Raw genomic sequence first — 24,031 nt, 5'->3', positions numbered from 1 at the left:
CTGAATCGGATCGGAACTGGACAATGCGTTTGTGCGCATGCTCAAGATCCCGCCGTCTCCTCCCTCCCTCCCTCCCAGGTCGTGACCCGGAAGTCGAAAGAGACGATAAGTTGTCACGGCCGGCAGAAACAAACAAACGTAAAAGTCGGGTTACGAGCCGATAGTACCTCCGGTGGGTGTCTCTGCTAGCTCCCTGATGTAGTCAGCTAGCGCTGCTGCTAGTTCCCTGTTTGCTCTCCGCTAGCTCCCCGACAACCACCGAAGCTCGCGGGGTTCTCTCCATTATAAAGAGTGAAGAGGTCAAGCGGAGATGGCTGTATCACCACTACATGTAATGAAAACAGCGCCACCTGTCGTATCGGATATGACATGCATTCGGCCAATGATTCGATTTATTCACTGCCATGTATATTCGGACAACAGCAGTTGCCCCGAAAGAGAGCATAGTCCGACTAACGCAAGATTCAAATTAATACCAGCATGTAAACGCACTGTGTGTGGAGACAAAAAAAGGTGAAACGCACCGGCTGAAATGCAATCATCGTCTGACAATGATTTAGAATTAGATTGTTGCCAAATGAGCTAAAGTGACTACTTTAAACAATCCACTCGTGCATGTTGTCGCTCTACTTCAACTCCAGTTTAAATCTGTAGTTGATAATCGGACGATTAACGATGAGCAGTGTATTGAAAACAAAGTCTTGGCCCAGATATCTGCTGGTTACACCGGAACCCCCAGAAATATAGTTTCTTGCACCCGGAGGCTTATCTGTCATCAGACCACGATGGGTTCCAAGATTGTATGTGTTTTTTTCTTTGATGCTGTTCCTCTCTCTTTCTCCCCTCTACTCTATTCTCGTCCCCTGTCTTCTGCAGACTTGTTTATTCCTTTGCTTTGCCTGAGATTGGCTAAGCTGTCCATGGTAGAGTAGCAACAAGGTTGTTTGTGATGTCTCTATGGTTGGGAGGAGGACAGCAAGAGGCTTGATAGATCCATTAATGTTCCTTTGGTCTTCCATTTCAAGGCTGCGCAGACACTAATGCATGTATGTGTGTGTCTGTGTATTTTTGTTTTCTTGGAAATTGAGAGAAGAAATGCATGAATAAAAAGCGCGCGTGTGTGTGTGTGTGTGTGTGTGTGTGAGTGTGTGTGTGTGTGCGAGCATGCGTGTGGAAAAAAAGAGAGTGTGAGAGAGGGATTGTAATAAAACAATAAAAAAAAAATGTAAAAGCCCCTGAGATGTCTTGACAACAGTTCTTAATAAACCACCTACAAAGATGTTTCAGACACATCAAAGTCAAAACACCGAAATGTTCAAACCACATGTAGCATATCATAAGTAAAATAAATATCCAGTACTAAATAATACCCGCGGGACCACAGTCTGCACAACAAGGACTTGTTGGCATGCTGAATTATATAAAAGTTAAAGTTTTGTGGAGGACTTTTCCGGAAGAGAGGTTGTTGTCTTTTTTACAAGAAAAATGTAGTGCCATAATTTGTATTGCATCGGGTATGTGACAGCAGAACCATAAATAATTTGATACTTCCCTGACAGCAGTGGACTATCGGGCTACCTCAAGGTCCCGCCTGTTCAGGATAAAATCAGAGAGAAGTACAGTATGTAGCAGACCTCCTGGTGGAGGAGCCCGACTATTGTCGGTTTATTTGTGCACCGTGAAGCCGCTGTGTCGTGGATTTTTGTATTTTACTAAAGTGCAGCGAAGGATTCATCCTTATATACATCATTCATTTAATGACTGCCCAAACGTCAACACATGTCTGTGAGAATGAGCACATTGACAGGATGCACTGAAACATTGAACACATGTCTCATATGCACCTCAGATGTGATCACCCTTATTGATGTTTTATTGTTGTGTCAAAGAAATGAAAATTCCAGACCATGCTCTGTTTAGTCACCATTTAGCATTGATGTGACACTGCAATGCTCCCTTCGTCCCTCAATTCCAAACAACAGAGGCCATCTGTGTAAACACTAATCGCTAATTAGCCGTAATAAAAAGCACGATTAGCTCACCTCAGCATCTGCCACAGTGGACAATGTGTCTCCCTGTCTTTAACACAGAGTCCCAGCCACAAGCGACATCCCCATCCAGAGGTAGAGCTGTGGCTCTGCACAGCTCCATTTAAGAGGTTTTCTTCACTGCCTACTGAAGTAATAGAAATAAAGAATGTCAAAGAATTAATTCAATCGTTAAAGCGTAATCATTTGGGAAGTTAACTGAAGTTAAGCAACGGGTCTGAGCCAGAGATACATTCCCCTCCTCTCTCTCGCTGCTGCACACTTCCCCTGATTCACCCGCGTTGGCTAGTTCAGGTTCATAAATTAGCCTTCGGTGTCACTCATCAGGTAGCCGACACACCATCTCCACCTGAGATGACTCCCCACTGAGGCGAGCCCGGACACCCTCCCACAGAGCGTTCTGACAGGATACTGCTGCGGTCTCGGTCGGCTAAGTCTCCTCCGGGTGAAGTAGCTGGAGTGGTAAGTGTATCACATGAACAGATTGGTCAGTTTTTCTCATCTTATGTGCAGGTTACCGGATTCAGCGGTGCTCATTAGTGCACAAAATAGGCCCTGTATGGAATACTGGTTGGAGGGGTTTCATCCACATGTGTAACATTATTACTTATTGTGTGCTGCTGATGAATGTTGGCACACGCTGTGTGGTTTCATGAAGTATGAGGCTTTAAATTCCTCTTTTTCCTTCCCAAACAAGCCTGGAAAAGCATAAAAGTGTGGTTGCTCTTGGCTACCTGAGCTGCGTATTAGCACTCAGCGGGGGACAGCTGCTGGATGGAAGCCTTCTGCTCTCGCCTCCAAAATCCTCCACCAGTACAGACTTGATGTCCACATAATTAGTGCCAACAGTTTTCTTAAATTTGAAATTTAGATAGGTTTCCATGCAGCCAATTAACATGCATGTGGACAGATGCTATTGGTGGCGTTCTTATGGAGGAAGATGGGGCTTTTAGCAGATACCTCTTAATTAAGAGAAGAACTTCATGAAAATAGCAATGGTACACATTATTTTTGTAAGATTCCAAACAAAGAAAAGTGTGGGTTTTTCCATTTTTCTTTTTCCACATGCAAGGGTTAGGTGCAGCTGAGATTGGATCAGCCCACAAAAAACCCAAAACTGACAATGTGATGCAAAGCAATGGAAGTCCTGGGAAACGTCCTCTTTGCAAACAAAACAATCAATTGGTTGACATATAGAGTATACATGAACATTTACCACTAAAGTCTAAGATATATTAGTTTTAGTTGATGCTCTTTGCTGCAACACCAATGCAATGTGTGCAATATTTCAATGGCATCCTATAAAGTTCTCTCGTTCATTGTCGGCTTGTAAACTGGGGAATAACTTTCATCCTACATCCCTCCTACCGTATGTGTGTGTGTGCGTGTGTTTCTTTCGAGGGACCAATGTCTTCATAGGCACAACAGTGTGCTGTGACCTCCAGAGTTGAGTTGAGTTGTTCTTCCTGTGCATCGTGTTTGCTACATTTCATTGTTCGTGGAGAACCTTGAGGCATGCCTGTCATCAGGGTCTTTGTTGAATCATGGCACCCTGCCAGCCTGTCATGATTCACCCACACACCTCACCACGAATCAAAGGCTCCCTGATATCCTTCATAAACGCTATGGTCAAAAACTTGCAGAGAGGCAGAGGGAGACAGGGGCAAAAAGTCAAGAAGAAAAAGCGAACAGATGCTTGATTGCGAATAAGCAGCAGTGTTGAGCGCAACACATAAGCTCCGCTGAATCCATCCATCTGTCTGCGTCTCCATCTCTTTCTACTGGTATTGATTTAATCAAGTTTCCACCAACCCTCCACTTCCATATGGGTGTGTGAGTATGTGTTGGTGGAGCTCCACCAGACACTTTGCATGCGGAGTGAGCGAACAGGGATTTCATTAACTGTAAAAGGCTGAGTTTATAGTGATCGATGGCCCTGCTCATCGGTCACCTGAAGTGGCCAGACTGACCGCAGCATCGAGATGGATGAAGGAATTAGACTGGAGAAAGAAGGGGGTGGCTGAGATTGAGTGGAAATAGAGAGGACGAGGGTGTTTGTGTTGATGAAAGTTAGGATAAAAAGGAAGAAAGAGACAGATGAGGAATAATGAATAGCATTGACCTCGCAACCCCTTTCTGCACGGGGGAATAACACATAAATACTGCATTGACGCTTATTACTTTTCTACTCTACTGCTTTTTTTTACAACTTAAGTCAAAGTTAGTGTGATGAGGCTTTCCCGATGATCAGCAGTGTAATGTGAAAATATAACACGAATGTTACATGATAAACTGGATTGTCAGTCTCATCCTCCATGACTGGTGATCACACAGAGCGGTTCAGTCCAGTCAGGTATCTACGCTACGAACCAAACCGAGATCTTCCTCATTGGCTGAGGTTACAGACACATGGATGCTATGAGTGTACAGGTATATAAATAACCAGGTTTATTTGGTTCCATGTTAACCCAAATAGGATCCAAAACTAGTATGTTCAGCATGTACACATTATTCTCAGTCATTTCACTGTAGGAAAATCAACAACTTGCAGATTCTTGAAAATTGTCAGAGACGGGTAATCCATCACCTGAACATTTTGTCGCCTTTTTCCTTCTTTTTTTGTGTGCCTAACTTATGCTATCATTCCCTGGAAATGCAAATCAACTCCGCTTTCTGACGGCATGCAGTATCAGAATGTGACCCTGAGTAATTGAATAGCGTGAAAGGTGTCAGTGTGTATGAAAGTTTCCACGTGGAAAGTATTCTTTTTGTCGGCGCGCTGCCTCGACAAAGGCGACTCTCGGTTGGGAGGATTTCCGATTATGTGAGAACAGCAGAGGGTAAGCAGGCTCCTCACACTGTTATCGTCACTATCCAGCTTCCTAAAGACACAGCAAGGCCAATTAACCTTCCTCATTACCACAGCCACAGGCCTTCCGCTCCAGAGGATAGGACGGGACGGGAAACAGGATGGGGGAGTGGCGGACGGGTGTGGGTGCCGTGGTAGTGGGGTGTTGATGGGTGGCAGCGCAGTACAGGAAGGGAATAAATCAGCGGAGTGAAAATAAGAAAACGCAATTTGTGACACCATTGTCGGCTTCCGCTCTCCCCGCTCTCTGCTGTTGCAAGAGGCGCACGGATTCACGAGGCGAGGCTCGCGTGTCAGCCCAGCTGCTGCATCTATTTAAATGAGACTCGCAGCTTCATGAAGTGCGACCACGTATCCTTTCAATATGCAGCTCTGGGTGAAGGCGAGGTAGACACAGAGTCGAGACGGAGCGAGTGCGCTGCGAGCCGATCTGAGGGAGGGAAATGGAGGAAAGCGATTTTTGAAGATAACTCTGCAGACGCATGAGCGAGACTGAAAGTGTAGAGGAGGTCTATGGGCTTAATGGGTCGCTGGGATGCACGCAGTGACTGTAAAAGACAAACCGTGTTGACAGGAAAAGCCATTGACTCATTACTCAGCTTGTCAGTGGAAGAGAAGAAAAGTAAGAAGAAAAGTCTCTCTCTCTCTCTTTGTCTCTGTCTCTCTCGGCATGTGTTGTATATTTAATCAAATAAAGGAATCTTTTAAAGAGACAAGCTGAATCCATTAAAGATGAATTAGGAGGTTTCAACTATATGGAGTATGAATATCACACCTGTGAGCTTTTAATAAAACATTGATGAGTAGCATGATTTCATAAATTATCCTAAAATATGATTTTACTAATATGAATAAGAGACAAGGGATTCTGATCTTTTTTTGGCCTTTAAGAGACTCCTACATAATAATATAATATCTTCTGGAGCTGTGAAGGAGCTTATAGTCAAGTCTGAGAAGCCAAAAAAAACCACCAGTGATGTCATCAGGGTCATCTGAGTTTGGGCTTGAAGACGATATGTAAATAAAAGAAAGCATGCGTTACAAACTTTAAAAGATGTTTTTGGTGCTTCACTAATATTAAAAGTCAGAATATCTTTGCCTTTGCTGCATCATTTTCACTATTCTTTCTTTTTAGCCACACTCGCGGCAGGTTCAGCCTGTCAGTCAGTCGACTTGACCGCTTTGGTCCAGACCAAAATATTGCATAGATTGCCGATGATAACGTTGTGCAGACATGGTCCCCAAAGATGAATTGTTATAGCTTTGGTGATACCCGGACTTTTCATCATGTGTCATCATCAGGTTGACGTTTGTGATTTGTCTAATGTCTTGTCAGCTATTGGATGGATTTTCATGAAAATTCGTACATCTCAAGATGAGTTGTAATAACTTTGGTTGTTCATTAACAACAATTTATTAGAGCATTCATCTGATCAAACTGTCAGTTTCTTTAATACTTTTTGACCAAATATCCGCAAAACAAATGACATTGATCTTTGTGTTAAGTGTTTATTACCTAACGTTAGCGTGCTCACCACCAAAATAAGATGTGAAGATATTGAACATGTTATCTGCTGGTTATTAGCATATTTTAGGTTAAAGCACCAACGTGTTTGGTACAGCCTGAATACAGCCCCTGACATGGCTGTATAACTTTTAATGTAGATGGTGTTAATAATTTCAGTTTTAATAAAGTATGCAACTACATCAGGTAATTGGCGCTTGTTACATTCTGGGACACATTAACCTGGCAATGGAAAAGAATGAAAATATTTCTCTGAGATAACTGACCAATGACTGTGCCATTGTGTTGTTAAATTGCAAATATTACATCTTGGTTTTCTTTCTTCTTCTTTTTTTAAAGATGGTTTTCTACCCAGAAGAGTAAAGGGTCATTTATACGCGGGTTTTACGCAGACACGCAAGACACGCAAGACACGCATGTGCCCGCCTGCGTAGTCCCATCAGCCATCTTGCGTGCGTCGCTCAAAATTCCTGATTATCCGACAAAGCTACGCGAGCCGTTCGCAGCCCACAAGGCTGTGATTGGCCCGCTGACCGTGTCCTTTCTGAGTCTCGCATGTCCGGTTTCATAGCATAATACCGCTGTTTTTAAAAGCCACAGCAGGAACACAAACAATGGATCCCGTTGAAGAACGTTTGGCTGAAGAGGTCCGCAAATATGAGCATTTATAAAACCCGTCTGACGGAGTATAAGGACACGCAGATGGAGGTAAATCCCTGGAGGGAGATATCGGTGAACGTCGGTGTGCAGGTCGTTGCGCCCCCTACTGTTCTGACGTCTGGAAAAGGCACGGGAAGCGTAAACCAAAAGGAGTCCGTCGATCAAACTGCGTGGCCAGCCGCAGTTGTAGCTGCAAGAGTGTATATCGCCCTTCACTTATTCAACTAAACTCTGCCTAAAGAAGACACACAGCAAGTACAAACAATTTGTGTCAGAGCATCTGCTTTGTTAAACCTCTCAACATCTGCTTTGTCTCCCAACTGTCAAAAGTTTGAGAAATGTGACTCATGCACAGTAGGGGGGGGGGGGGGGGACTTTATATTAGCAGCAAGACTGACAGACATGTTTGCAGAAATTTCCAGGTGGTCCAGACATCGAGGGCAGAGGATGAAGAGAAGGACAAGTGAAGGGTGGTGTGTGAATGATCATCACCTCTGCGTCTCAATCTGTTTACCTGATCAATGAACTCAGTCACAGAGCCAACGTTATGCTCTCAAACTTCTGTTCAGCGTTTTCTGAAACACTGTCTGAGTGATTTAGGGAACCGCGAGACTCAGTCAGTGGACAGTTAGTGAGCGTTTGAACGTATGCGTGCATGTGTGCGCATGAGAGGGAAGGAGACAGGGAGAGAGAGCTTTCACACTCTCATTTCAATCTGTCTGGCAGCTGTATCATGCCTGGAGTGGCTTTCACCCTCGGGTGATGCCACCACTCCCTCTGCCTGTTTACCTCTTTTTCATTCAATAACCTAATCTGATACAAGACGTCAGGTCAGCTAATACTGACTAATTGCAATGGATGAAGAGGGGGAAGGGGCGTGGGGGTCTGGCGTAAAATGCCATCAGCAAGCTAAATTAGTTTTAATTACAGCCTATAACCAGATATAGCAGATCTGTCAATCTCCAACTCGCTCCGCAACTGGGGCAGAATGGGTGGTTAGGGTGAGCTGAAAGGGATAACAGAGGAAAGAAAGGCAGAAAGGTGTGCTTGAAGAGAGAGAGAGAGGTACGGGAATTAAGAAAAGCAAGGAAGGTGGTGTGCGTGTGGCCAGCCAACACATCAGGGAAGTATCTGTATGCGCTCGTTGTCTGACAATTCAATCCGAATGAAACTCTGCTGCCCTCTAAAGGTTACGTCTTGCACCAAAAAATTGGGTCGATTCAAAAGGCAGCGCGTATCCCTGCAAGAGTGTGTGTGTGTGTGTGGCTATGTACATGTGGAACGTGTGTGTACGTGTATATCCTGATTGCTTGTAAATCCGTGAAGCCCTTTGAAGACATACCAAAGGATTGGATGGGTGGTGGGTGCAGGGTCGGGCTACCAAGGGGCGGAGAAGGTGGAGAATGGTGATGATCTGAGGTGAGAAGCATGAAGGAGGGCCAGCGACAGCAACCAGGAAGAATGAATTAACACACTTGGATGAACTGTCCCCACACACACACACACGCACACACACATAGAGATAAGTCAATAGCCTGCAGGTAAAACCAGCCCTCAGGAAGTTTTTTTTTTTTTTCCCCTCTCGCTTCAGTTTTAACTGAAAATCCCACTTTTCACACATCATCACTTACCGGCAAACACTGCTGTGAATAGAACACACAATGACATTTCGAAAATGTGTGTAAAAGTCCTCATCATAAAAAATGACTCAAGCCGAAGAAGCGGGATGCATTGATTTTCCTCAAATGTCAGGAGAAAGTGTTACAATAAAATGCCACACCCTATACAATTTCAGCAGACACATCCTTCAACCTGAACTCATGCCCTAAAAAAATCTACACATCAGCAAGTGCATTGACTATGTGAGCCACAACAGTGACTCTTTCATATTAACACACGAGATACACTTTACTGACTTTGCTTCATTGAAAAGTAACTTGGTCAGTAGTTGTATTTACCATTAATATAGCAGCAAGCAACTGCACCGTAGCACCCATCTAAAACTCAATAAACCCAAATGTCTGAGTTTTCATATAATGGAATTTCAGGTTGTATAAATGACCAGAGTGCCTAGAAATATTTTTCCAATAAGCATCTATCTGTCTTCTGCCAAAGTTGAAGCTCTTTCGGTTATTTCACAGAAGAGACTTCTGTCCATGCGCATTCATTTGCACTTTTCTTATCAGTTTGAAGTGGTCTGGATTCTGGTGGGGAAAAAGGGGATGTCACATACTTTTGATCACCAATCTGTAATTTTGCAACATATAAATGAAAATATGATGGCAGATTATTTTTTTTGTTGGCTAGTGTTAATCAAATCCCACTGCACCCACACAGTCCTGATGAAACAGATTAGTATTTCTGAGGGTTAAATTCTTAATAACAATGTTAAAGGGTGTTTTTTTTCCCTCAAGCTTTGTCTTTGGCTGTTGCTTATTGAGTCAAAATTCTTTAATCTTTCAAATCACATGTTTACTTTAAGTGTAGCTGAGGTTCAGTGGATTTTGTATTGCAATAAAAAGTAACAATGAATCTTTTCCTTAGTACTCGGCAAAGGTCACAGCTCACTGTACGCTGGCAGCAATGTGATTGTTCCAAAATGCAACTAACATGGACGATGCAGTAAGAGTTGTTCCATCATGTTTGAATCTCAAAAATGAATTACATTCTTGTTTTGTTGTCCTTTTGTGACATTTCTTTCCTGCCATATTTGCCTTTGAGGATGCCCCCAGTCGAATAAATCTGGTTTGGCGCGTTGGCACGCTCCATGTTTTCCTCGGCGGCGCATTGATCACAGGGAATGTTGGACTGCGTCGGAATGGGTTCGCTTGTGTCCTGTGCCAACATTTATCCTCTATACCATTTAATACATTCACGCACTTCAGTGAAATGACGTGCGATTGAAGCATTTCATTTGGGACAAACACACGACCAGATGGATTTTTGCGGCTCAGTGACATAATGAATCTATAGAAATCGTTTCCAACGACAGTATATCCAATTAACTGTTCAAGTGTTTTTTGAAATACCGCTTTGCTCTCGCCCACTTTCTGCTTTTTGTATTATTGCCAACTTTCTAACTCATTGGAATGCAACGGATCCCAGTTTATCAGTGTTACGATCCAGTTCAATAGTTGTGCTTCAAACTTTCTGTACAGATGAAGACCAAACGCTGTTATATCTCAGACCTTATCAGAGTGAACTAGAACATGGAAATGCCACGGCCACACACCACACCATCCCTCTCCGACTGGCCACTGTGATCTGTAAAAAATGGATTAGCTCCATTTGTAAGGCAATTTCCTCCAAATGCGAGACAAGAAATGAAATACAGCACCGACACGCACACATGCACTCCCCATCTTAAATAAATAAATAAATAATTGGATCGAATGAATTACAGAGTTATTTTTAGATGAGGCATGAATTTCCTAACCAGACAGTTTCTAATCAATTGTAATCATGTCTTCTGCTGCTTTTTTTGGAAAGTATTGGCTTGAAGACATGCCGGACAAAAGGAGCAGTAAAATATTGAACTCGGCGGTGAATCCATTATCAACATGTGCTGGGCTGAAAATGTGACAAAACTGCAATCTGATTAGATCCAAATGAAGACTGGGTTAAGTACACACTACGCCAATATCAAACTGTCAGTGATCAGAATATGTGCCAGGACATTTATCTACAAAAAGCTTGGACCTGGCTCTCCAATTTTACCGCCATTTGATTACAGATCACAGGTTGAAGTCATTATTCAGATCCCATTTTCAAATTAGCGACATTCAATGCATCAAAAGTGGCCCCGTCTTCATAAGCATCCACAGAAGAGGCTGGTTTTATTTCATTCACTGGGATCCCATGCGTCCATAAATCATATTTCAGTGCTGGAACTGCTCAGTGTGTGAGCTATTTGTCTTCTTACTCTTCCAACGGGAAACACCTGACTGACTGCTATCAAAAAGTAATTACATTCGCCGTACGACATAATATACTTTAAAAAAGGTCAATTTAAAAAAAACTGCTGGACTTCGAACTCAAAGCGCTCTGCACGGTCGCTGCCATTGGTTGTTTCTCGCTCGCAGTTACTCCAAACACGGCAGCAAGGAGCGTGGCATATCTCATAGTTGTTTCCCTGGCAACCCATGTACGTGTGCACCATACTCCACTGAGATGGCGTGACAGTGTCACTCTCTTATATGTGCACACACACACACACACACGCGCGCACGCGTCTCTTATTGTCTCCAGAGACACTTATACCGTCTGTCAAGGGCATCCTTTAAACAACTGTCCTTTTTATTCTCCTCCCCCTTCCTTCATAACTGAACGCCATCAATCTAACCATTTACTTTAACTTTATTTCCCACTCCATTAGTTTCTAGGACACAGAGCAGCACAGGAAGAGAATATAGAAAAAAAAACAGGAAGGGAAGGGGGTGGGGGGGGTTACAGATGGTGTTGGAAAAAAAAAAACTAAAAGAAAGTTTGGCTCCTTGGAGAGAGAAAATGTAATTTCACAGTCAACTTGCTGTGATATATTATTTCACAACAATGGAGTGTGGGCTGGGATGAGCCCTGCTTGGCACCTGTACAGAGCAGTTAGAACATCAGCGATGGCTCTCTGGAGATGTCGGTGGTGTGTGTGAGCGAGTGTGTATCTGAGAAGGCAAAATTATTGTTATTTTTTTTTTAAAATTAAGTCATGTGAATCAAGCACCAAAAGTGTCCAGTCCAGTGCATCAGAATGAGAACATTCGACGAAGAAAAAAAAAAAAATACTGTGTTGAGTTATGTAAAATGAAACAACTCTACTTATTCATTTCATGCCTTTAGTGTATTGAGCTTTAGTGCGAATAACCAGGTGTGTATAACCCTATTTAAATCCTTCCCGAGAAAAAAAAAAAAAAAAAAGACACAATCCAACTCTCTCCCATTCATCAACACGTTTGCAGTGAGACAGTTCAGCCAAATGAAAGAATCTAAACGTCATTTATTCCAGTAGCTGCACTCCCTCATTGCTCCTGTTCCACCATTACACACACTGTTATCCAAGAACATGGCAAAGCATTGATAGATGCCTCGTGCTTCATTAGCTACAGTCTCTCAGCCTGAGAGCCACTTACACAATATCAAACAGCTTCAACCAGAAACCCAATGAGGCAGGAAGCCTAACTCATGCACTACATGCAGACGGCGGGATGTGAGAAATGCTCTAATTTCAATTCAAAAAATATCAGCCAACGTCCATTCAGTGGTGTTTGAGAAGCAGTTTTAACAATATGCCAAATGTTACATCATTAAATTCGTCAGTTAGCATATACTGACGGCATCGAGTGCCATCTACTCGCAGATTTGTAGTCGTGGGTTCGTCCTCGTCTCGTTCTCACAGTTTGCTGCTCTTTTGAAATTGGGACACCAGCCCCAGCACCTGCTCCGACGCCGCGATGACCTTGTTCTGCAGGTAAAGCGCGCTGTTTTTAGACGTCTCGTTCAGGAAGTACCGATAGTTCACCATGATCCCGCAGGAGTTTGCCACGCCCCTGGGGCTGGTGTCGCCGTTCCAGTTGAGCCGCCACATGGTGGCGCCGTTTTGCAGGTGGAAGTTGCCCACCGGGTTGAGAGCGTAGCCTCGTCTCTTCTCCCCGTAGAGGTACCAGGCACAGAGGCGCATCAGGACGGGCTCCAGGACGCGCGTCAGGCGCTCGGAATGCGTCCACTCGCTGGTGGCAAACAGCTTGCGGAGGGCCTCGATGGCCGTGGACCCCGGGGCCGAGTCGGTGGCCTGCTCCACCTCCTTCCACTCCTGCTCAGAGAGGAGATCAGAGCCCCGGCCTTCCTTCTTGTACTGGCTGAGCAGACCTTGGAGCCAGGAGGAGAAGCCCGGGATCGGAGACAGGCTGGAGAACTGGGCCATGTGAGGGAACTCGCTCTGGAAGACATGAGGGGTAGGGATGGGGGATTTAAGACGCGTATTCACAAACATTGTGAGAGTGTTCTCAGGGAGCTCCAAACTGTGAATACGGCCCCGTCTATAACACTCGGCCCCGAACTCTTGGTCTTCAGAGACCGGCGGTATGCAAGGACACCTTCTTTCCCCTGCAGAGCAGCACTTTTTAGATGTTGGAGCATATTTTTTTGTGACTGCAACTGAAGTCCAGGAACGCCAATAGCAGAACTGAAGCAAGCATATGACAGTGTTAGCTCAGATGTATACTGAGCTAACTCATTTGTGTATGGTCCCTCAGCAGATACGGAAGATTGTGTGTGTGTGTGTGTGTGTGTATGTGTGTGTGTGTGTGTGTACACACACACACACCTTTTTCAAGTTCCTTTCCATGTTAGATGTTCCCAATTTAGTATTTTTGAAAGGTACTTTTATAAAAAACGTTCAGGAGCAATGCTATTTTAGAGTGTAGCCCAATCTTTGTTTAATATGGACCGGGTCTCTAAAGACCTAATATAAAAAGGTATGCAGCAATGTTTGGCAAAACATTCATGCATTTAAGGTTTAAAAAAATATTCTTTTTTTAAATCTCATATTTTGAAACACAAAGTCTCAAAATCATTTGCATGCAAGCAGGAAAATTGCCTCAACTTGCTTTAACCACCATGAAGAGAGGAAAACAAAAGTGAAAGCTGAGAAAGGGATGAGAAGACAGTAATGGTGTAAAAGAAAACAGACGAGAGGCGGCAGAGATTTGATCTTCAGTAGAAGGCAGGGGCACACACTTTGCAGCGCTGGAAATAAGGGAGATGAACACTCTGCCTCGGTATCACAATACAAAACAACATTTTTTTTGGTTTGCGCTCAGTCTGCAGCCTTCAGTTCCTCAGACAGGGGCGGCATTACAAATCAACTCCATTGCGTCACGACCCTGCCTTGCTGATGGAGATGGATGATCCCCTCTCCCTCCCTCTTATTATACGTCCTCAGTCCCTTGCACTCTCACCTTTAATACCTGTCCTCTTCCCTCACTCGCCTCTCCACCATGTCTCGACCACACAGCACCCGCCCACACATCTCATGAGTCCCCCTCCCCCTTTTCTCTGCCCATCACCTGACTCGGGCGTCTGGGTTGATAAGTGACTGAGCGATGTGGCAGGCAGACGAGTGAAAGTCGCTGCAGATAAAAGTGGAAGTGTCAGACAACTCCTGGAGGGACACGCTGCTTTGTGACATTGTTTTCTTTTCATCATCCTTGATTTAGCCCTCCCCTTCACTTCAGGATCACGCCTTCTCACTTTCGACGCTCCGCCGACTCTTCCCTTATGTTTCTTCTTACTTCACTGTATCCTGAGCTTGCCCTCTTCACTCCAACTTCTACTTTTAAGTACTGGGTGCTCCCAAGGGACTGAGGAGGAGGAGGAGGATGGAAAAGAGTGGAAATAAGGTGAAAAAGGAACAGGGAGGAAAGCATACAGAGAAAAAAGAAGGAGCAGTGCCAGACCTGTGCTCGAGGGGCCAATCTACAAAGACAAGCAAGACCTCTTCCCTTCATCTTAAATCACGGCTGTGACCTTTTCTTTTCCACTCTATCATCTATCCATCATCATAGTGGCCCCTCTGTGGCTGTGACTCTCTTCTCTTCACCTTTACATAAAGCCCTGTCAGGAAGCCAAGCCCTCGAGCCCTCGACACACACCAGGTTTGTGTTGTGTCCTCCAGTAGCGTCAGGGTTAGAGCATTGTGTTTACACTGTTGGGGTCAGGCGTTTGACTCCCGTTAGGGTCATCATTAATTGCACTGATGGAGTGCTTTGTATAAGAAAGCGTCCAAAAAAGGAACTGAAGACACATTGAAAAGTACACGTTCAAAACAGTATTTTATACTGCGTTACAAAGCCCAAATTCTGTATCTTACAACCAAAATCTGCCTTTTTGGAATCTGTTGTACGATGTTAATACTCTCATGCTATACGTATGTATTAAATTCTTCTCTTCATATGGATCTGGATTGGTACCAAAAGAAAGCTAGTTAGTGAAATAGCCAGCTAAAACTAAATTCACTGTGATTTTTGATTTATCACGAGCTGCTGACGAATCGTCGAACTTGGTATTTCATTTTAATAATCAACATTACTAGCCGTCAAGTAACAGCAACTATACATGATGTGCTAATCGAGTGAAACCTTAGCTAAAGCTAACATTTCTAGCAAAAAAAAAACAAAAAACATTTTCAGTAGAAAAGCAATGCAATTTGGTGAGAATAATACTTTGATTTCAATAGAAAGATGAATAGTGAATGAACAGAAACAAAATATAGCCTACTATATCTGTAGGGCAGCATAGAGAAGTTACAAAGAACAACTTGTTTTAGATTATTATTGTTGCATTAGAAAGACAACAAAGACGACGGGAGAATGAGCAAAGGTGGCCAAGTCAGTGGACCGCTTGATGAAGACAACACTCCCCGACTGTAAGGCTGTTATGGCAGCATAACCTGCTTTCCACTCCGACACAAATAGCCCCTCACGCTGTAGCAGAAAACGCAACATCAGCTGAGCTCTCACTTGAACCGCATGCTGCCATTAATAAAAAAAAAGTGCACACCAATCAAGACAGCGCCGTTGTTTGAATTACTAAATTGGGAGCAGCTCAAAGCTTTGAAACCAGATTTGTTTTGGGAGGATTCAGTGTAAAGAGCTACTTTCCATCTGTTGGAGTGGCTTCTGATGTTCCTTTCAATCATCCAATCGTTTAAGAAGAGCTTGCTGGAGTGGCCTGACGTGAAGGGCTCTTCTGCACTTATTGACAGGGATGGATGAGATTTCATTACTGCCTGCGTATAAAGTCCTGTCTGTGTATACGCAATCATGTGTGTATAAGCAAGTGCTAGAACAAGCGGGATATTTACGATTCAGCACCGGGACTCAAATAAAAACTTTTGAGAAGCAATCAAACAAAAAGATCTGGCCTGGCACAGCTACCTTTCTCACTGGAATAACGCTGTGCCAGCTGGGCCGCACCTGAAGGCCACCGTAAAGCCTTTCAAATGGATTCAGCGTGTGAGTCATACAAAGTGAAACACCCTGTGGAGCAGACGAAGACCACTCTTCACTACTACACTCGAGGGGAGGAGCTCTGCAGGAGTTAACAGATGTAGCCATGCACTGTAAATGTGAAGGTATTATTAGCTATGGTGTTACAGCTTCATTGATAAGATGATGTGCTTCATAGTTCTTGTACTTAGATAAGCAATGTTTACATAACCTCGCCTTCTCTTTGGTCTTATGTTTTACCAAAGCCGAGTCTTTATAGGAATTCAAATAGAAAAGATTGAAATAATTCTGTTACAGTTCAATGGCTTAAATGGCTTTAAATTTCACAGAGTTTGTAAAACCACCAACACAAAATACACACCAAACAAACAGAACATATTGCTATCAAATTAGGTATTATTCGATAAAGGAACTTTATCAGAACAACATTATGTTCTTCCCTGGAAGTTATTCATCACTGTCTGCCAAAACCACCAGACACAGGAACAGCTTCTTTCCACTGACCGTCACTCTGATGATCAATAAATCAGACACCTCCATCTGCACAACTCTGACTATTCTGTTGTCTTTAATGTCTTTTTTTATATTTATCTTGTTCATTGTATAGAATATGTATATATGTACAACGAGAGCCCGGAGTCAAATTCCAGGTATGTATGTATGTACACACAATATAAAGCTGATTCTGATTTGGAAATAAGATTGTTTTTTTTTCACAAAGATGACACAACGTAGAGTTCGTAAAGAGGCCGGGGTTTGAAACGATGGAGTGCAAGAATCACTTCTGAAGACTTTTGAATGCTCCAACATCCAATCCTTGTTCCACAGCCACGGCTCATTTCGCTGACCCTTGTGCTACATTACATCCCACGCCCCACTCGCGCTCACCTGTAGTTCTCGGACCACCCTCTTGATGAGGTAGTTGCCTAGGTCCACCCCCTGAAGGCCAGCCTGGGTGGAGGAGATGGAGTAGAAGACGGCTGCATTTATCTTATTCACATCCTCCTCGGAGTCGAGCGTGGCAAACTCGCGGACGATGCACTGTGAGAAAAACAAACACTTCTGTCAAGTCACACGGGCAAATTGCGCATCTCTCGTCCAGATACAAGCCCTATTCTCAGTGTGTCTGCATAGCTGCGAGTCTCCTGTAGCTATGCTAGAGCGGGTGGAGCCAAACTGCGGATGTCGTTGCGGTACTTCCCACCATGGAATATTCTCAAATTGCAGAGTTGTCAAAAGCACCTTTTCCCCACTGTAAATAGCAAGTAAAGGAAGTCAGCGCTGTAGAGGCTGCTCCCAGAGGGGTTGTGCTGTTTAAAGATCTCTGTATTGTTTTTCACACAGCAATAATCCATTTGTCAGCTGAAAAGAGGAACAAAGTCGTAAGTCCCAGATGTTTAAGTATCCCCCAAGGTGTGGTAAAGTGAGACAAACCATTATAACAGCCTGCAGCTATTGCTATCTGACCTGAATGTTATCAGAGATGTCTTCAGTGAGGGCCACGTGGAGTACAACCAGGGGTTCTCCTGGCATGGCGGCGTGGGTGAAGGCATAACAGCGGCGGTACGGCCCAACTCTGCGCTTCAGGTCCGCCCAGTTCCTTATAGGGTGCACTGCCTCATACCTGTGCAGAGGGCGGACAGTTAGTCTTTCAGTTTTCAATGAATCGTTCACCAAGTGCCACCCTCTTCAGCTATTGTTCCTACACCTGTTAAGCTCTCCATTTTGTAGTGTACATCGGCTTTTTTTTGTTAATGGAGAAACTATTGCTGGCAGATTTTGAGAGATGGTTTTAATGGCGTCTCTGGATAACTTTATGTTTCAAGCTGAAGCAGACAGCTCTGGTATGATAACATTTTTTTTCCATGTGTAATTCTAGAAAACCCTGTTTGGTTTGACCTACAAAAATATCCCTGCAACACTCCACTACATCCGTTACGCTACGATTGGACAATCACTGTTCAGGTGATGGGTTTAGCAAATGGTCAATTTGCATTGCTGTATGATTTTAATGTATGAGAAGAGACTGCGATGAGGTAGAGGGAAAGACCGACGTATGAGAGAACTTAAATGGCCTTACTGGCTGATCCTCTGCAGGATCTCGCAGGGGGACTGCCAGGTGATTCTCTCCAGTCGGAGGAGACCTACAGAGAACCACTCAGACAACAAGCTCTTCAGCGTGCCGTTCAGGTCCTGGGAGAGCAAACAAGTTAAGGGTTTAGAATTAACATCCACATTCAGCAGATAATTGAAAATACACCATATTCTTTCCTTTATTGAGCAGCTCAGCAGCCGGTCTATCAGGAAAACCAACGCTGGACGGTGCATTTGTATGTGGTAATAGGAACTATATATTGTAAAAAAAAAAAATCCTTGTATGCAGATGAATCCTACATGAGTACAGAACAAAATGTTATGATCCACTATATTAAACACTGTGCTTTTGAGGATTTTTGTCATGCTTGTCTATCTTATGAAGGAGAAACGCCAGGAAATTCATTCTAAATTTATCAGAATTTACAACTTTTAAAAGACTATTAAAAGAGGTGGAGGGACACAGTCCTAGCACCCTTATATACCTATTTTATTGAGAGAACTTACAAGCACTATCTTTTTGACTGGCTTCCAAGTTGCTCAAGTTTGTCTGTCGGCAGTAAACAATTCCAGACTGCTATCTTACACACGGCCCCCGGGGTGTTTGTATGCTGTTTGAATGTTTTCACATTTTGAGTAGTGATTTGTTTGAGCTCGCAATGGGTGTGAGGAGGTACTTCAATAAACAACTTGCCATTTCAAAGCAGGCCTGTCCTCCTGCAAAGGTCAGACTTCATTTAAAGCAAATCTCAGACAAACAAGCAGGCACGGTGCACACAAACACACAAACACACTCAGGCCCATAAACACCGCTTATATTGGCTATTCCTTCAAATGTCTTCACTCCGGGTTTACTTTAATGTCAGCTTGTCAGTCATAATAAGAGTTAATACAAACAAGCTCAAGTCATGGTATAAAAGCCACTCGCTGAAATTCGCAATAAAAACCAAAACTAACTAAATTTGAAAGTCTACCCCTCATAGAAGCATTAGTGCCTGCATTATTCATCTCCGTGGTTCATAGTTCTCCGACTGGAAAATTCTGTTGAGTGAGGAGCAAATCAAAAGTTTGAAAGTTTAGCAAGACACATAACTACTTGTGTGTAGGCGTGTGTATGTGCATGTGTGTGTCTATTTGTGTTCCTCTAACCTCACAAACTGCCAGAGGTGAAATAATCTATGAAATGGCCGGTAATCCCAGCCCAGCATTTCTGTGGAAAACGCAGCAGATAAACAACCCATGAGAGTGCAGCCGCTGCCTTGGGTAGCCAATTCTCTCCCACACAAAAGGAAGGCCAGACTGAGATGTGTATTTCATTGACCTAGCGAAAGATGAAGTCTTTTGAAATGGAAGGGTCTAGCATTGGAAGCCTGGGGTAAGGAGAGTCACAGAAGAAAGGAGGGAAGGAAAAAGACAAACATCCTGCACTCCATTAGAAAGAAAATAAAGCAATACTTTTTTGACACGGGAGCAGTATGAATGCAGTGAGGCTCTGATGGTGTGAGCTGATAGAGCCTCTGTTACCTTGAGCTGGAGTTACGTATATTGTGATTATACAGAGCCATGTAGACTGCAGTGGCCAGAAGAAAGACTACTAGGCCAAACGACCACCGACTGCCAAGGTTTTTACAGGTCAAACTCAGAGTACGTCAATACTTTTAGTCCAGTAGGCTGCATGCCACTTGTAAGCCCGGCAGTCCGTCGGTGGGGGAAAAAATAGCCTCACTTAAATGCTGTGAAATCCCAAGGAGCCAACTAAACCAATGTCTCAGAGTCGCCTTCACATCTTTTATCCACTCAGTTTGTGGACAAATGAATAAGAATGAACATCACTAAATCAATTACCCGAGCAGAAGACACTAAACTAGAGTAGATTGCAACTCTCTTGCAAGAACCAACGTACATGCAGCCTTGACACTTTTTTAAACTTCCATTACTTTAATAATCTATAATTATGGACAGCAAGTTTTCCTCTCCCCTTCAATGCACTTACTATCAATAAATGTACTAAAAGCTTCATATTTACCATGACCTTTTCCTATTTTTCGCTCAATCAATTCCGGCCACAACAAGAAAAGATTGCTGCGCACCAACAAGACCAAGGTGGCCGCGCTCAGTAAGAATACACTGTAGGTAGCGCAGACCTTTTTAAGATACAAAAGGTCTCAGTAGGCCTTGGTTATTGAGAATAAATGCATCTGAACCACATCTCAACAGGAAACAAATAGGTATTGAGCTGCAGAGAAGAGGCCAGTTGTCCTTTAGCGATGCTGAAGACATGGTCTTTGAAAACCATATCAAGCTCCATTCCGAAGCCAAACAAAACATGAACATTGATATCGACGTTAAAGAAGAAGGCCATTTTTCACTTAATACTCAATCAGTATCCAAAGACGGCACATGTCATGGAGATTTTTCTAGGTAGTGGGTTTTTGTTCTTAGTAGATTACATCTATATTCACACTACAAGGGCTACTGCTTATATTGATTTTTTTTTTTTTACAAAAGAGCTGCTCATGGCCTTTGATAACAAAAAAAAATGCAATTCTCCAGGCTGTAAGCCACTTGAAGATATATATGAATACAACTTCATGCAGCATCACTTCCCAACTTAGACATACAAACAACATCAAGAACAGTTTTGTAACCTTTGTCCAGGTTATATATATATATATATATATATATATATATATATATATATATATATATATATATATATATATATATATATATATATAAAAATCCTTTTTCATCTTTTAGGCAACTAAATACAGCTGAAAGACAGCAGATAGAAATTCAGGCTTTGATGGGCTTTAACTATAAGCTGTGAAATTACTCTCTTCACTGAGTGAGTGAGCATTTATCAATAGCAAAACATCTACTGCACATTCCCTTTTTTTTAACTTTGTATACAGTTGTGTTTTGGGGAAGAAAAAAATCAAGGCAGGTCTTGGATGAGATTAGCCCCCACAGTTTGTTTTTGAATTCTCGAACAAACCCACACAAAAGAACATGAATGTATAACAGCAGGCCTGCCATCTGAAATATATTCCAATCTTAGTCCAAGGTGTGCATGAAAACTCTTACACTTGAGTGTTGGAGTTTTCGTGCACACATTGGACTGCATGCTGGACTGAATTATACAATTGTAATTATATTTGACTGAATACGAATGACTAAATAATGAGAATCAAAAGGCTAGCTTTATAAATTACTAAAATAAGTTGCCAAAGATGTGATAAGGGTACAAAGAGCGTGGGGGCCGCGGATATGTGACGTAATGAAACACGTTTATTCATGTGTATTTTTTTCATATTCATATATATATATATATATATATATTTGCTTTAAAGAAATCATTTAGCATATTCATTAAATGCTTGATTTATATTCAACATACAGAAGCTCTTGCCTTTTGATGTATAAAATTACATATTAGCGGAGGCTCTATTTTAACATCAGAGCATTCAAATAGGTGGATCGGTCCAGCACAGATGAGAAAAAAACATGAAGGGCTGAAATTGAGCTTGGCATTGTCCTGTGCCAAAACGCTTGGTAGTATTATTCTATTTGTAAAAACGCCCTAAGCAATGAGGAAATAAATAAATTTAAAAAATCAGATTTAGTTCCTCCAGTTTGATTAGGAAGGTAATCTGGGACAAAGGTCGTCACAAGCTGTGAGGAAATGTGAGCCATGTGATAGGAGCCAGAGTGCCTCAGTGAGGGGGTGAGTTGCGTAATCAGCTATACTCAGCCCACTGCTGATGCTTTTGAAATATAGAACATACACGGTCTTCAAATGACTGAACATTAAGGTTCAGCTGTTCGGATCTGAGACGTCACACTGTCAAAACGCGAAACGCACAGCTTGGCTCATGCGAGCATCCGTAGATAATGTAAACAAATGAATTACCCTTATGTGCGGGCTCTCGCTAGCTTTAGATGACATTATTTCAAGCACGTCGGCTCGGAGGTCCACCAGAAACTTTACACCCCCCTCGACCCTGCTTATATAGTTAAGCAACTGTTTGTAACGAGGAGTCAAGCCGTATCGCAGCCGGTCTTCAACTTGCAGAATAGTCGCCAAGTCTCGTAGCTGAGTGTCCAATAGCCTCAAAGCGAGCTCCGAGACGCCCTTGTGGTCTACTCCGAAGTCCTGCGACAGCTTCGTCAGGAAGCCGAGTTTGTCTCCCTTGTCAAGACTTCCGTAAAATTGCATGAACTCCAAGCTGTTTGATTCGGGGGGAGGCGGATATTTGTCTCTCGTTTCGTAGGTGGGTAACGGTGCAACGACTCTCGCCAGTATCTCCTCCATGCCCGTGACACCGCCACGAATTGGGGTCGAATACAAACGGCAAACGTTGACGTCCGGGGCCTTCGGCGCTGCTTGGAGGACAGCCCGGCTTCGCCAGCACCACACACTGCTTCGAAAAGCCCAGTTGGTAGGACGGAATATCATGCTCAGCTTTCTGGACGGGACACGCGACCAGTGAAGACGCAGGAGGGAACCGCTTCCGGGTCTCTTAAAGAGACAGTACAGCTGTCATGACCACAAGCCAGAAGGTTCATCACAGGTAGTTTGACATACAGGTAAAAACTCCCTCGTGTGAAAGAGGTGAAATTCACAATATATTATTTTTTTTTATATTCTGTTGTATGCAGACAACACAAGACTGAAAGTGTAACAATTTGCATATTTAAACAAAAGCAATCAAAAACCACACCGTGCAATAGCAATTACCCCAATATGACAGTCAACTGAATCTCCTTTATTAGAAAAAAAAAACATAGTTAGAAAGACCCTTTCACATTCTTTATAGCCAATAAAGTTTGTGACATTACTTTTATCCATGTAACACATTAAATATAAAGACGTCCTCTGTTATTTTCATTAGTCAAAAATATAATCAATATTACACTTGTTTTAACAGCTCTTACTTCCAACATATTGGTCAGTTTTCCATATTTTGTGCCTTCAGCAACTTAGTGTGTTTTTATTTTATTTACTGATAAGAGAGTTGATGGTTAAAGAATGGATACAACTTGTTTGTTTGCTAGAAACATATTCAGAAATCGGATGCAGACTGTGTAATAATAAAATACTTTGTCTTTTTTTTTTTTCAATAAAGACTCATTTCTAATCTGATTTGTTTTTTTCATGTGTCCATGAATTATTGTTTATTTTTTGTTTATTTCGATGTGTTTTATTTAAAGATTAGTAACCTCTAAATTATACAACAAATAATAATTTAGTCACCATATTAATCTTAATGTCTGAAGCCTAGTACAATACTTTATTTCTGAACCAATGACTGTTTAATCTGTTATAAAGAGTACCCATATACGAAGGGAATCGAGAGAGGATTGTTGTTGTTATTTTTATCATCTGTAGCTGAAAAATGGGGGTCGACTTAAAAGAAGGATAATAATAAACATTCTAAAAAAATAGTCTGTTCTCAGATCAGGCAAATAGCTTGTCAAGAATGTCTTCTGATTTATTAATCAAGCATTATGTTCTTATCGTCATATCGACTCCCCAAATCAAATGCTAGGCAACTATATTTGTATTGGTCTGAGGTATTGGCTCAAGGTTTGCTCCCCATCATCTACAGCCACTGTGCAATTCAATCTGGAGCAAATAGATTTGTTCCTATTGGTCTGTGAATATATAGAGAAGTATACAGCAAAGACAACCTTCAGTCCGCCTTAGGAGACCTACATATTCTGCATTTTTGCTTGTGTCTACAGAGCTTTTCCATTTATTCAAAGCCTCCTTTGCTGGATTCCATCATTGTGAAATCTGTTTTGTTGTTTGATAATGTTTGCAGAGTTCTTG

General features: G+C 42.7%; 1 protein-coding gene across 1 annotated transcript; it reads right to left on the bottom strand.

Moving 5' to 3' along the window:
* Window positions 1-11,502: 11,502 nt before the first annotated feature.
* On the bottom strand, window positions 11,503-22,708 carry mlycd (malonyl-CoA decarboxylase). The gene is made up of 5 exons (XM_068602535.1): window positions 22,109-22,708; window positions 18,182-18,294; window positions 17,569-17,725; window positions 16,990-17,142; window positions 11,503-13,031 (listed from the first exon to the last, which is right to left on the bottom strand). The coding sequence occupies exons 1-5, from the start codon at window positions 22,652-22,654 to the stop codon at window positions 12,486-12,488; spliced, it is 1,515 nt and encodes a 504-aa protein (XP_068458636.1). The 5' UTR covers window positions 22,655-22,708; the 3' UTR covers window positions 11,503-12,485.
* Window positions 22,709-24,031: the final 1,323 nt, after the last annotated feature.

The sequence above is a fragment of the Clinocottus analis genome, unplaced genomic scaffold, assembly GCF_023055335.1.
Source record: "Clinocottus analis isolate CAN_PGR_092001 unplaced genomic scaffold, fCliAna1.0.p SCAF_6, whole genome shotgun sequence".
NCBI lineage: Eukaryota > Metazoa > Chordata > Actinopteri > Perciformes > Cottidae > Clinocottus > Clinocottus analis.
The sequence above is the reverse complement of the archived record's forward strand: the minus strand, read 5'-3'. Positions and strand labels throughout refer to the sequence as shown.

Coding starts and splice junctions, on each gene's coding strand:
- mlycd (XM_068602535.1), bottom strand. CDS start 22,654: ATGATATTCCGTCCTACCAACTGGGCTTTTCGAAGCAGTGTGTGGTGC. Junction 18,295..22,108: donor GCGAGAGCCCGCACATAAGG/GTAATTCATTTG, acceptor TTGCTCTCCCAG/GACCTGAACGGCACGCTGAA. Junction 17,726..18,181: donor ATCCTGCAGAGGATCAGCCA/GTAAGGCCATTT, acceptor CCCTCTGCACAG/GTATGAGGCAGTGCACCCTA.